The sequence below is a fragment of the Cetorhinus maximus genome, chromosome 34 (genome assembly GCF_964194155.1).
Source record: "Cetorhinus maximus chromosome 34, sCetMax3.hap1.1, whole genome shotgun sequence".
Taxonomy (NCBI): Eukaryota; Metazoa; Chordata; class Chondrichthyes; order Lamniformes; family Cetorhinidae; genus Cetorhinus; species Cetorhinus maximus.
This window is the reverse complement of record NC_135912.1, coordinates 3,800,689-3,814,617: the sequence shown is the minus strand read 5'-3', so window position 1 is coordinate 3,814,617 and position 13,929 is coordinate 3,800,689. Positions and strand designations below refer to the sequence as shown.

The following is a 13,929-nucleotide window of genomic DNA, read 5'->3' as shown; positions in this document are numbered from 1 at the left end:
TCGGCTGTTATTACATTCTGCTATCTCACCTTTACGCCACTATCATCACCTACTTTAGTCTTTAACGCTCCCAATTGACACTACCTTTGTCTTGTGTCCTTTGGCGAATTTCTCCTTAGCTCCCACCTCTCCCACCTGACCCATTTGGCCCCACCTGCTCCACCCCTTCCTACCTCTCTTTGGCTCTTTGGCTCTGAGGAAGGGTCATTCAGACCCAAAGGTTAACTCTGCTTCTCCCTTCCACAAAGGCCCTCTGAGTTTTTCCAGTCGGGCTCTGTTTCCCTTTCTGACAGAAGTGAGTTGCTTTGACAGACCAAAACAGAGCTCTGTGACCAACAGCTTCACGTGGAACATGATTTCCAGTCAGCTTCTCTACAAGTGTTGCAACGCGCTCAGCGTGTGAAGTAAACTTCACACCCGGCTCAGGACTGTAGGAGGCTTGGCCACAGACGCGCTCCATCTGAGAACCAGTTCAGTTTTCAACCCCTTCTGAAGTGTCGACACTGGTGTGAAGAAAAAGCGACTGGTAAACAGGCATGTCACAGAGCTGTGCAAACAGTCCTAGCTTCCAGTAATGTGGGCAAGTGCAGTTGTAATGTCCCTTCTGGTAATAATAACCTTAAACCACAGCCTGCGATCCCCATCAGTCATTAGCGTGGTTGAGAAATTTGTCAAGATTTTGCGGTTCGGGGTAAGGCTAAAAATTTCAAAATAAGCTCGCATTTACGTAAGGACACAAGGGTTCAAAAAAAAAGACCCGCATTCATATAGCGCCTTCCACGACATCCTACAGGGCTTCATGGGCAGTGGGCCACGTAGGGAAGGCAGCAGCCAATTTGCACACAGCAAGCTCCCACAAACTGCCGATTGCCTGTTTTTGTGGTGTCGATTGAGGCCTAAGCACTAGTCAGGGCCCGAGGGGTAGACTCCCCCTTCCCTTCAAACCTTTCACGCCCAGCCAAGAGGGGCCGGACAGGGCCGTGGTTCAACACTTCCTTGAGGAGGACAGTACCCGGAACCATCCTGGTAAATCTAGACCGTGCCTCCAAATCTCAAGCGCAAGGGGGGGGGCGTCACCCCGGAATGCTGCGCTCAGTTAAGCCCCTAGGAGTGGGGGCTCGAAACGTCAGTCAGAGAGGTAGGAGCGCGACCCACTGAGCCACGGCTCGAACTCAGGAAGCACCGCCACCCTGAGGGTGAGCAACCCAGGCATAGCTGAGATCTTTTCCTCTGGATGCCTGGTGCATGGAGGCCCTTGTGAGGATTGACTCAGCCCGGTGAGGATTGATCGATTGACCCCCTGCTCATGCAGGGGATATTATCTTTATTTCAGCATTAAAAAAAACCGGACCGGACAAAGGCTTCTTTCAAACCTGCCCCTCCATTCAGCAAAATCTCCTTCCTTCAATGCCACCCTTCACCTTTTGCCAGCTCTGTTGGGGCGCGTTTTCTTCAGGCAAGAATTGCAGCGACGATGGTTAGCAGCAGGGTAACAGAATGCCAACGGTGTTCCCCGAGCGTCAGTTCAGCACCGCTTGTAACCGCTGCTAACAAAAGAACACTAGTGAAAAACCTTTTACAACCATCAGCGATGTTTTCATAGACTCGTTCTCAATTCCAGGTTTATCAATTGGATTTAACATTTCAGCTAACTCCCTTTTTATTCATTCACAGGACGTGGGCTTCACTGGCTGGGCCCGGCCCTAGTTGCCCTCGTTCAAGGGCATTTGAGAATCAATCGCATTGCTGGGGGCCTGGAGTCACATGTAGACTAGGCCAGTCCAGGTAAGGATGGCAGATTTCCTTCCCTAAAGGGCATTAGTTGACCCAGGTAGGTTTTCACAATGACTGGTTATCATTCGACTTCCAAGTCCAAATTTTCAATTGGATTCAAATTCCCCCAAACCATCGGCCATGGAACTAGGTCCCAGTGGCATTACCCTGGATCGCTAGCCTGGTGACAGTGACAATGCCACTACCGCTTGGGATGGTGCAGTGGAGATTTTACCAGGGTGGTTCCAGGGCTGAGGGATTCTAGAGACGAGGTCGGGTTGGAGAAGCCGGGATTGCTCTGCCTGGGGCGAAGGAGGTTGAGGGGGTGGAGGTGGGGGGGGGTGGGATCTGACAGAGGGGCACAAGATGATGACAGGTTGAAATGAGAAGGGGGCAGAGTTTTACAGCCCTGTTGCAGCCTGATTCAGGTGATAGGCCTCCTAAGGTGAGAAGCAGGACCCTACATTGTGAATGGAGCCTCCAGGTTGCCTCTAGCAGTTAAAAAAAGGCGAGCCAATGAAAAGCCCATCGACTTCGGCGGGGCTGTAGAATCCTACCAGTGGGAGGTGCTGTAAAATTCAGCCCTAGGTAAGGAAAAGCCGTTAGCCGTTGGCACAAGAAGTAGGGGACACAGATGTAGGTAGGAGATACAGGGGGTGCGGGGTAGGGGAGGGGCGATGTGAGGAAGAACATTTTGACGCAGCGGGTGGTAATGACCTGGAACTCGCTGCCCACGATGGAGGGGGGGAGACGATGAATGATTTCAAAAGGAAATGGGATGGGCGCTCGAGAGAAATAAACTCGGATAGAGCGGTGGGGAGGGGGGGGGGTGGAATGGGAGCATGGATTGCTCTACGGAGAGCCAGCATGGGCTTGATGGGCAGAATGGCCTCCTTCGCTGCTTCACTGCCATGAGGAGCTTATGACGGGTCATGGTAGGGAGAGGACAAATTGGCGAGGGGGCTCAAGAGAGGTTTTACCTGTGACTTTGACGCTAGGGCACACACACAACTTCGGCCTGGTCGCGCCGTCTCCAAGGCAACATTCGTGGTTGTCTCCTCGAGTGACAGAGCGGATCGGCATCTGGAGACCCCTCAATCTCAGGGTGCAGTTCTCACCCCGGAGATCTCCGGTCGCTCCCCCTTCGCCGAGCTCGCAAAGCCGCTCAGGCCAGCCTCCGCCGTGCCTACAGGACACCTCCAGCTCCTCGGGGTTGAAGCACTTGGGGCCGGAGGGACGCTCGAGGTTCCGCTTTCTCCCAGCTTCCACTGTGGGCGCTGGAGGCGTGGCCCAGCATAGCTCCGCACCTACGGAAGGGAAGCAACAGAGTCACGAGGACGGATAAGCGAGGTACGGCCATACCTACATACAAAGCAGGAGCAGAAGTAGGCCATTCGGCCCCTCGAGCCTGCTCCGCCGCCCAATACCATCATGGCTGACTCTTGGGCTTCAACCCCATTTTCCCCCATATCCGTCGACCCCTTGGGAGACCAAAATTCTGTCTATCCCAGCCTTCCATTTTACCGACGATGGTGCCTCTGGGGTAGAGAATTCCAAAAATTCACAACCCTTTGAGTGAAGAAATTTCTCCTCAACTCAGTCCCTAAATGATCGGCCCCCTTATCCCGAGACTGTGCTCCCCCCCCAGTGTTTTAGATTCCCCCGACCAGCGGAAACAATCTCTCAGTGTCCACCTTGTCGAGTTGTATGGTTCAATAAGGTTGCCTCTCGCTCTTCCAAACTCTAGGGAATACAGACCCAACTTACTCAGCCTCTCATCATAGGATAATCCCCTCATCCCAGGGACCAGCTTAGTAAACCTGCGCTGTACTGCCTCCAGTTGCGTGAGCCTTCGCTGTACCACTTCCAATGCAAGTATATCCTCCCTTAATCTTGGAGACCAAAGCTGTGTACGGTATTCCAGGTTTGGTCTCACCAAAGTCCGGTACAATTTTAGCAAGAGCTCTTAATTCCTGTACCCCAATCCCCTTGGAATAAAGGCCAACAGGCTATTGGCCTTCCTATTTGCTTGCTGTATCCGCATGCTAACCTTCTGCATTCCATATCTTACAATTATAGAAAAGTACAGCATAGAGGCAGGCCTTTCAGCCCATCAGGCATGTGCCAGCCCTTTAGTAGAGCAATCCAGTCAGTCATAGAACCATAGAACACTACAGCACAGAAAACAGGCCATTCAGCCCTTCTAGTCTGTGCCGAAATATTATTCCGCTAGTCCCATTGACCTGCACCTAGTCCATAACCCCCCAGACCTCTCCCATTCATGTATCTATCCAATTTATTCTTAAAACTTTAAGAGTGAGCCCGCATTTACCACGTCAGATGGTAGCTCGTTCCACACTCTCACCACTCTCTGAGTGAAGAAGTTCCCCCTAAACCTTTCCCCTTTCACCCTAAAGCCATGTCCTCTTGTGTTTATCTCTCCTAATCTAAGTGGAAAGAGCCTACTCGCATTTACTCTGTCTATACCCCTCATAATTTTGTAAACTTCTATCAAATCTCCCCTCATCCTTCTACGCTCCAAGGAATAAAGTCCTAACCTGTTTAATCTTTCCCTGTAACTCAACTCCTTAAGACCTGGCAACATCCTAGTAAATCTTCTCTGCACTCTCTCAATCTTACTGATATCCCTCCTGTAGTTAGGCGACCAGAACTGCACACAATACTCCAAAGTTGGCCTCACAAATGTCTTGCTTACCCACCCTCACTCTTCCCCAAGATCCCAGCAATTATTTCCTCTTTCAAGTATTTATCCGATTCCCATTTGAAAGGCACTTTTAAATCGGTCTCCACCACCCTATGAGATAGTGCCAACCAAATTTTAACCGCTCACTGGGTAAAAAGCAGTTTTCCCTCATTTCACCTTTTGCCAATCATTTTAAATCAGTGTCCGCTGATTCTTGACCCTTCACCCTGTCTCCCCCAAACCCGGTTTGTTCCAAGCAGAACATTCCAGTTCCTTAAAAGCAAAAAAAACTGCGGATGCTGGAAATCCAAAACAAAAACAGAAACAGAAATACCTGGAAAAACTCAGCAGGTCTGGCAGCATCGGCGGAGAGGAGCACAGTTGACGTTTCGAGTCCTCGTGACCCTTCAACAGAACTAAGTAAAAATAGGAAAGGGGTGAAATATATCCACCCATCCAGTATATTTCACTAAGTAAAAATAGGAAAGGGTTGAAATATATCCACCCATCCAATTTATTTCACCCCTTTCCTATTTTTACTTAGTTCTGTTGAAGGGTCAAGAGGACTCGAAACGTCAACTGTGCTCTCCTCCGCCGATGCTGCCAGAACTGCTGAGTTTTTCCAGGTATTTCTGTGTCTGTTTTGGTTTCTTCATTCCAGTTCCTGGTTCCCCGCTACGTCACTTTAACCTTTCACCCTGGGCGTTGGTCTCGTAAACAAGGGTGGGGAGGAATTTGACGAGGTTGTTTTCCCAATACTTTGTTGACAGCGGTCGGGTAACTAGTGGGCAGTGTGGGACAAGGAATCTGGGAGATAATCCCACCTCCGATCTGCAATTGCACCTGGCAAGGCTTTGCTCAGGCCATTTCGTGAAGTTAAAGGCGCTTTGTAAATAGAAGTTGCTGTTATTTGCTCTGTGGTCAAGCTCCACAATATACCCCTTTAAGTTTGAATGTCGTGCACTCGCCAGTTTGTTAAATCTTTTTATATTTCTTAGAACAATGCAGAGATGACACTAGTTTCTAAGCCTGCAACAGGTTCATTTGCAGTTCTTTAAAATATCTCTGCAATCACAAAATGTCTCCACTTCTGCTTGTAGCTCAGCTTCTTCTAGCGGCACCCCTGCTTACCCAAGCTCCAAATCAGCCAATCAAGGAAAGTGGGCATAGATCACTGGCCAGGCTCTCATTATCAAACACAGATCAATTAAACCATTGAACGCGACATTGACGTGGCTACCCGATGCCCTTCACAAATCTCCTTACTTTGATGTACTTCCAACGATATCCTAGAGCAAACTTCGCTTGGACGTTCTGAGGTGAAACGAACGTAACAGACATAAGTGCCGCTGTCCGTCAGTGTAACGCTCTTGAGGGTGAGACTTGCATTTCTCTTCTTATCCCAGTCTGGCTGCATTTCCGCCCTGATCTTGTAGATGGAAGGCAAGCCACCATTGACAGAGATTTCAGGCTTCTGGTGCACAACTAGGTAGTCATCTGCAAGCTTTTTCTGCCAGATAACACGATAGGGCTTTGTTTCACCAGGAAAGGTACAAGGGAGAACGATGTTACCTCCACACTTAGCGTTCAAGTCTGAGACAACTTCGTGACACATAAACTGTCCTATGGAATCAATAAGCAAAATTAGTAAAGTTCCCTCAGCCTCCAGCCTCTTGGCACAATCTTAATGCCAACCAGAGCTCTGGCAAATGCGCAGGTGCCGCCACATTGAAGCTAAATGCCTCTCAACATGAAGACTGTGCGCCAGCAGGTTTTCGTGAGGAGTCACATCTCCAGGAGACCCGAGTACAGAATACAGGCTAACTCTCCCTGTGCAGTGCTGATGGAGTGCGGCACTGTCGGAGAGTCAGTACTGAGGGAGTGCCGCACTGTCGGAGGGTCAGTACTGAGGGAGTGCCGCACTGTCGGAGAATCAGTCCTGAGGGAGTGCTGCAACGTCGGAGGGTCGGTCCTGAGGGAGTGCTGCACTGTCGGAGAGTCAGTACTGAGGGAGTGCTGCAATGTCGGAGGGTCAGTACTGAGGGAGTGCCGCACTGTCGGAGGGTCAGTGCTGAGGGAGTGCTGTACTGTCGGAGGGTCAGTACTGAGGGAGTGCTGCAATGTCGGAGGGTCAGTACTGAGGGAGTGCCGCAATGTCGGAGAGTCAGTGCTGAGGGAGTGCCGCACTGTCGGAGAGTCAGTACTGAGGGAGTGCTGCACTGTCGGAGGGTCGGTCCTGAGGGAGTGCTGCACTGTCGGAGAGTCAGTACTGAGGGAGTGCCGCACTGTCGGAGAATCAGTCCTGAGGGAGTGCTGCAACGTCGGAGGGTCGGTCCTGAGGGAGTGCTGCACTGTCGGAGAGTCAGTACTGAGGGAGTGCTGCAATGTCGGAGGGTCAGTACTGAGGGAGTGCCGCACTGTCGGAGAGTCAGTACTGAGGGAATGCCGCACTGTCGGAGAGTCAGTCCTGAGGAAGTGCTGCACTGTCGGAGGGTCAGTGCTGAGGGAGTGCTGTACTGTCGGAGGGTCAGTACTGAGGGAGTGCTGTACTGTCGGAGGGTCAGTACTGAGGGAGTGCTGCACTGTCGGAGGGTCAGTACTGAGGGAGTGCTGCAATGTCGGAGGGTCAGTACTGAGGGAGTGCTGCAATGTCGGAGGGTCAGTACTGAGGGAGCCCTGGGCTATCAAAGGGTCAGTACTGAGGGTCAATTGCACTGTTGGAGGGTCAGTGCTGAGGGAGCACTGCACGGTCGGGGGTCAGGATTGAGGGAGTGCTACAGTGTCCTAGCTGCCACCTACTGAATTAGATACTAAACCAGGCTAGCTCCCTGGGAGGATGCAAGAGAGCCATTAGCTGATATGCAACAGAGAGAGCTTTACTCTGTATCTAACCCTGAGCTGTACCTGTCCTGGGAGTGTTTGATGGGGACAGTGTAGAGGGAGCTTTACTCTGTATCTAACCCCGTGCTGTACCTGTCCTGGGAGTGTTTGATGGGGACAGTGTAGACGGAGCTTTACTCTGTATCTAACCCCGTGCTGTACCTGTCCTGGGAGTGTTTGATGGGGACAGTGTAGAGGGAGCTTTACTCTGTATCTAACCCCGTGCTGTACCTGCCCTGGGAGTGTTTGATGGGGACAGTGTAGAGGGAGCTTTACTCTGTATCTAACCCTGTGCTGTACCTGTCCTGGGAGTGTTTGATGGGGACGGTGTAGAGGGAGCTTTACTCTGTATCTAACCCCGTGCTGTACCTGTCCTGGGAGTGTTTGATGGGGACGGTGTAGAGGGAGCTTTACTCTGTATCTATCCCCGTGCTGTACCTGTCCTGGGAGTGTTTGATGGGGACAGTGTAGAGGGAGCTTTACTCTGTATCTAACCCCGTGCTGTACCTGTCCTGGGAGTGTTTGACGGGGGCAGTGTAGAGGGAGGTATGTTGAACAGAACCTGTGATGAATATTTAATGGGAACATTCTCTGTGTAGGGTGCATCTTACCTATGGAAAACAACTGGGACATCCAGAGCAGCCATATCAGAAATTGAGAGAAGAGATAAGAACAGTGGTTCATTGAGCCTGAAATAAGACAATATATGGCATGATGTACTAATGGCATTCCGCACTCTCACACTCATCTAATTCTGTATCCGAACCCTTTCCCTCCTGGTCTATGTTTGATTTCATTATTGTAACCTGGTTTTCACATTCTACACTCAACACAGTGTACACCACAGGGACTGCAGCGGTTCAAGAAGGCAGTTCACCACCACCTTTCTTAAGGGCAATTAGGGATGGGCAATAAATGCTGGGCCCAGCCAGCGACACCCGTCAACGAATATATTAAAAAGAAAAAACAAAGGGGTGAGTTTAAATTTAAAGGAAAACTTGGGCCAGGATCTTACGCCCCCTCCCTCCCTCCCGGCAGGATATTACGGACCCGCCGAACTATGTGGGGATTTAAACGGTTCACCGCATCCGCCAGGAGTGGGGCGGTGGGGTTGTGGGGGGGTGGTGGTGGTGATGGGGGTGGGTGGGCAGGGTGGAGACACGCTGCAGTGGGGCCATAAACTCTTGGCCCTGCATTTGTATAGAACCTTTCACAACCACCAGTAGTCTCAAAGCACTTTTCACCCAACGAAGCGCAGTCGCTGTTGCAATTTTAGGAAACACAGCAGCCAGTTTGCGCACAGCAAGATCCCACTCGTAACAGCGTGAGAATAGCCCGGTAATCTGTTTTCGGGATGCTGACTGAACTGAGGGGTACATTTTTTTTTCCCAGGACACCAGGGAAGGCTCCTCCTGCTCCTTTTTGGAAATAGTGGCCTTCGGATCTTCGGCATCCACCTGAGAGGGTAGCCCGGGCTTGGGGTTTAACCAACGTCTCATCTGAAAGGCAGCGCCTCTGACAGTGCAGCACTCCCTCAGTACTGCACTCGAGTGTTAGCCAGAGCATGGTGAGAAAGCGGAATCCTCTATCACAGGGCATAGCATAGACGCACTTAAGGGGAAGCTACATTAATCACAAACATGTACGAACATAGGAACGAGGAGCAGGAGAAGGCCATTCAGCCCCTCGAGCCTGCTCCGCCATTTAATAAGATCATGGCTGATCTGATAGCAGCCTCAAATCTGCATCCCACCCACCCCAGATAACCTATCACCCCCTTGCTTACCAAGAATCTGTCCACCTCTTCCTTAAAAATATTCAAAGACTCTGCTTCCACCACCTTTTCAGGAGAAGGGTTCCAAAGACTCACGACCCTCTGAGTGAGAACATTTCACCTCATCTCTGTTTTAAATAGGTGACCCCTTATTTTTAAACAGTGACCCCCTAGTTCTAGATTCTCCCACAAGAGGAAACATCCTCTCCACACCCACCCTGTCAAGACCCCTTAGGATCTTAAAGGTTTCAATTAAGTCGCCTCTTACTCTTCTAAACTCCAGCGGATACAAGCCTAGTCTGTCCAAGCTTTCCTCATAAGACAACCCGTCCATTCCAGGTATTCGTCTGGTAAACCTTCTCTGAACAGCTTCCAACGTATTTACATCCTTTCTTAAATAAGGTGACCCGTACTGTACACGGTACTCCAGATGTGGTCTCTCTAGTGCCCTGTACAAATGAAGCATAACCTCCCTACTTTTGTATACAATTCCCTGCGCAATAAATGATAACACTCTATTAGCCTTTCTAACTACTTGCTGTACCTGCACACTAGCCTTTTGTGATTCATGCACTAGGACACCCAGATCCCTCTGCACCTCAGAGCTCTGCAATCCTCTCACCACTTAGATAATATGCTTCTCTTTTATTCTTCCTGCCAAAATGGACAATTTCTCATTTGCCCACATTATACTCCGTCTGCCAGACCTTTGCCCACTCACTTAACCTACCTATACCTGTTTGTAGCCTCGTTATGTCCTCTTCACAACTTACTTTCCGACCTATCTTTCTGTCATCAGTAAATTTGGCTACCATCCCAACCATCCCTTCATCCAAGTCATTTATATAAATTGTAAACAATTGAGGTCACGTCACTGATCCCTGTGGCACACAACTTGTTACATCTTGCAAACCATAAAAAAAGACCCATTTATGCCTACTCTCTGCTTTCTGTTAGCCAGCCAATCTTCTATCCGTGCCAATATATTACCCCCTCTACCAATGAGCTTTTATTTTTTTGCAACAACCTTTGATGTGGCACTTTACCAAATGCCTTCTGGAAATATAAGCAGAGTACATCCACCTTTATCCACAGCACATGTTACTTGCTCAAAGAACTCCAATAAGTTGGTTAAGCACGATTTCCCTTTCACAAAACCATGTAGACTCTGCCTGGAGGGAGGAAAGGATCAAGCAGCAGTTCTCAAATATTTTTGTCCGGGGGGCGGGGCCACTCAGGTAGGACAATAGACCCCATGGACCACCTCCCGATCCTAACCTACCCATTTTAACTTACCAACGCCAAAATCTGATCAGAATTATGGGGAAGAATGGTGCTGCCATATTTGGACAAAACCAAGGTGCAAAAGGGAGGGAGAAACTTAAAATGATCACAATCATTAGGAAACAAATGTACTAGGAAAGCTAATGGGATGAAAGGCTGACAGGTTTTCTGGGTCTGATGGCCTGCATCTGAGTGTCTTTAAAGAAGCGACGGCAGAGATAGTGGGCGCAGTGTCTATGATCTTCCAAAATTCCCTAGATCCTGGAAAGGGCCAAGCCGATTGGGAAACCGGGAAAGTAACACCTCTGTTCCGGGAAGGAGGGAGATAGGGAACGGGAAACCACAGGCCAGTCAGACTAATACCTGCCGTTGGGAAAACGCTGGGACCCATTATTAATGAGGCAGCAGGACCTTTAGAAAATCAGAGTAAAATCGGGCAGAGTCAACATGGTTTTGTGAGAGGGAAATCGCGTTTGGCAAATTTATCAGAGTCCTTTGAGGGTGTAACAACCAGGGTGGATAGAGGGGGACCAGGAGATGTGGTGTATTTTGATTTTTCAAAAGGCGTTCAATAAGGTGCCACATGACACAAGATAAGACCTCAAGTCGGGGCTGATACATTCGCATGGATAGAGGATTGGCTGACTAATGGGAAACAGAGAGTCGGGACAAATAGGTCATTTTCAGGTTGGCAAGCTGCAACTAGTGGGTCAGCTACTTACAGTTTACGTTAATGATTTGGATGAAGGGACAGAATGGATCGCAGTCAAACCTGCTGATGACACAAAGGTAGGTAGGAAAGCAAGATGTGAGGAGGGCACAAGGGGCGGGATCGTCCCAGGTCTGCACTAAGTGCGGTAGCGGGTGGGAGAAAGGGCGTTTTACCGCCCCCCCAGCCGCAATGGCGGCTTTTCGCGCTGTATCGCCTCATTGCCGGCGTGTCCCGCCTCATTAGTTGTGCATTCCTGGGAAACACGCCGGGTCACTGGCAGGGCAGCCTCTGACTCACCCGCCCCGCCGTCACCTCAGGCCTTCAGTAAACCAGGCGCCATATTTAAAGGCGGGGTCCCTGCACAGAGCGAGCGCTCCTCAAGGGACAGGAAGCATGCTGGGAGCTGATGGCTGCCAAAGGGAGGAAACGTGTCACCCCTCCAGATTTAGCGAGGCCTCCCTCGAGCGCCTCCCAGGCACAGTGGAAGACCTGCGCGAATTCCTCTACCCCCTTGCTCTGGGCAAAAACAAGCAAACAAGCAAGATTGCCAATCCAGCATGGGGTGGTGGTGGCAACAGTGGTCAGCGCCAATGCCCTGCAAAAGAGGACAGCCACCCAAGAGGGTATGTGATCTCCCCCGTTGCGCCAGGGTAAGTCACTCTTCTCATCCCTCTCACCTCACACGCTCACAAACCCATCACACGTCCACAGGGATCTCACACCTCAAGAGGCGACGCCACCAACTCTCACCCACACCCTCACATCTCCGTCAGGCTCATACCCTCTGGAACTCGCATCCTCATCCCGTCCAAGGCTCCGCTTGCCACACAGACATTCCATGCAGTGCTATGTGGCCTGCTCACACTCTCTCCATCTGTTTCCATGCAGGAGAAACTGGCCCACAACAGCAGGGAGAGGTCCCAGGCCCGGGGTGGAGTGGCCCACATTAGGCCCCTCGCTCGCTTTGAGGAGTGTGCTGTTGCACTGACTGGTGAGGACGTGGACCCTGCCTGCGGTGACAGTGAGGTTGGTGGTGAACACCCACCTCAGGAACCAGCACCACATCATCCCTCTCTTAACGCAACTGTGAGTGCCTCTCTCTCCTGCTTTTGACTCTGCTGCCATGCACTCATTATCTCTACTTTGGTTCACAGGGAGCTCTGCCTGTCGACCGACACCCTCAGCCAGCCAGTCCCTCAGCTCCATCCAGGTCCTCACCTCCAGCCAAGAGGACACCTCCTCCATGGAAATAAGCAGCCTGGAAGATCCGTCACTGCGCTTACCCACACCCTCCACCAGCGCAGAGACACACACCTCGGTGGGGCCTAGATCTAGAGCAGGCTCGGGTTCACAACCTGGTGGTCACCGCACGGACACGTGTCCGCAGGAGGGGGAGGCAGGGTCAGCCGAGCTCCCTGGCACTCAGAGGGCAGCTGGGGAAGAGGCATCTGTGAGGTTTGAGTCAGGTGACGAGCCTCTGGATTCGGCCTTCCAACTCATCCTGGAGAGTCAGCAGAAGGTGGGGGAAACATCACGCAGAGCTGTTGGAGGCCCTCGACAGAGTGGGAGGAGTGCGTCTGCCTGCTCTCCGATGAAGTGGTGCCCACATGTGAGTGCATAGAGGTCTCCATGGGGAGGATGGCGGACAGATGGGGTCCCTGGTCCAGCAGAACACGGAGATGCACTCAGACCTGCACCCCATCGCAGTAGCCATGGGTGAGTTCCTTCACTGGCAACGCAAGAAGGAAATGGGGATCCTCAAAGTCCCTCCAGGTGCTCCTTCCCCTCAAGAGGTCAGGCCAGGGCCTTCGGGCACCTGAAGGGAGGAGGAGCGGCAGCTGGACACCCCCCGGATCATCCAGTCAGGAATCTCAGAGGCCGTCCTCTCCCACTGAGTCCCCCTCAACCTCATCCTCTGTTACCGTAGAGGGAGCAGCCGGCGCACAGGAGGGCAGCCAAAGCAAGCCGGGGCCCTCGAGGCTTCGGCTCTCCAGAGGACGCACGCCAAAGTCATCAGAGGCTACGGGGGCCAACCATTGCACAGGCCGACTCCACCCCTGCCGCGGATGTCAGGGCAGCACCTAGAAGAAGTGGTCGGCCTAGAAAATAGATTCACTTCCACTGAATAATGTGTACTGTTGCTTTTCAGCTTCATTGACTGGCCTCGCGAGTTCTCCACACATGCAGCTCAGCTACACACCGAGCGAGTCCGGGGGGAGGGAGAAGTGTGTGTGTGTGTGTGTGTGTGTGTGTGTGTCAGGGCCTTTCAGAGCCTCGTGCCAGCCTTTCCCACACACACGGAGCCTTCACCCATCACACTTGCCTCAACGTCCTGAGCGTTTCCAATGCTGCAGGCTGGGGTTCGCTTCCGGGTTGTCCGTCTGAGTTGTCCTGCATCTCCGCCCGCCGCCCCTCCCCCGACCCCTGACCACACTCCCATGCTGCACCTCTTCCAGTCCCACACGAGGCTCCCGCTCACTTTCCATTTCGACAGTCCTGGTGGCCGTTAAAGTTTCTTCCCAGCTCCGCCGTCCTTTCCGCTTCCCCCCCCGCCGGTCACCCATGTCCTTTCCCCCATCGCTGTTAACCCCTCCCCGGCATCGCCTTCCACCTCCCCACCGTCACCTACCAACCAGAGCCCTTTCCTTTCCAGGATGTCCAGGTGAACATGGATGTTCCCTGCCTTCCCGAAAATCCCGCCCCCGCCCACATTGACCTCCCCGACCTCTTCCTTCCCACCCCCCAGATTTCGTGTCCGCCTCCGAGACCCCACCAACCACCCTCACTGTCCCTTCTACCACC

At 51.8% G+C, this 13,929-nt stretch overlaps 1 protein-coding gene across 1 annotated transcript; it reads right to left on the bottom strand.

Annotated features, from left to right (window-relative positions):
* Positions 1-1,289: 1,289 nt before the first annotated feature.
* LOC144671693 (uncharacterized) lies at positions 1,290-13,691 on the bottom strand. Its single transcript, XM_078533710.1, has 5 exons — positions 13,607-13,691; positions 7,969-8,046; positions 5,744-6,100; positions 2,754-3,080; positions 1,290-1,544 (listed from the first exon to the last, which is right to left on the bottom strand). The coding sequence occupies exons 1-5, from the start codon at positions 13,689-13,691 to the stop codon at positions 1,453-1,455; spliced, it is 939 nt and encodes a 312-aa protein (XP_078389836.1). The 3' UTR covers positions 1,290-1,452.
* Between the last annotated feature and the right edge of the window lie 238 nt (positions 13,692-13,929).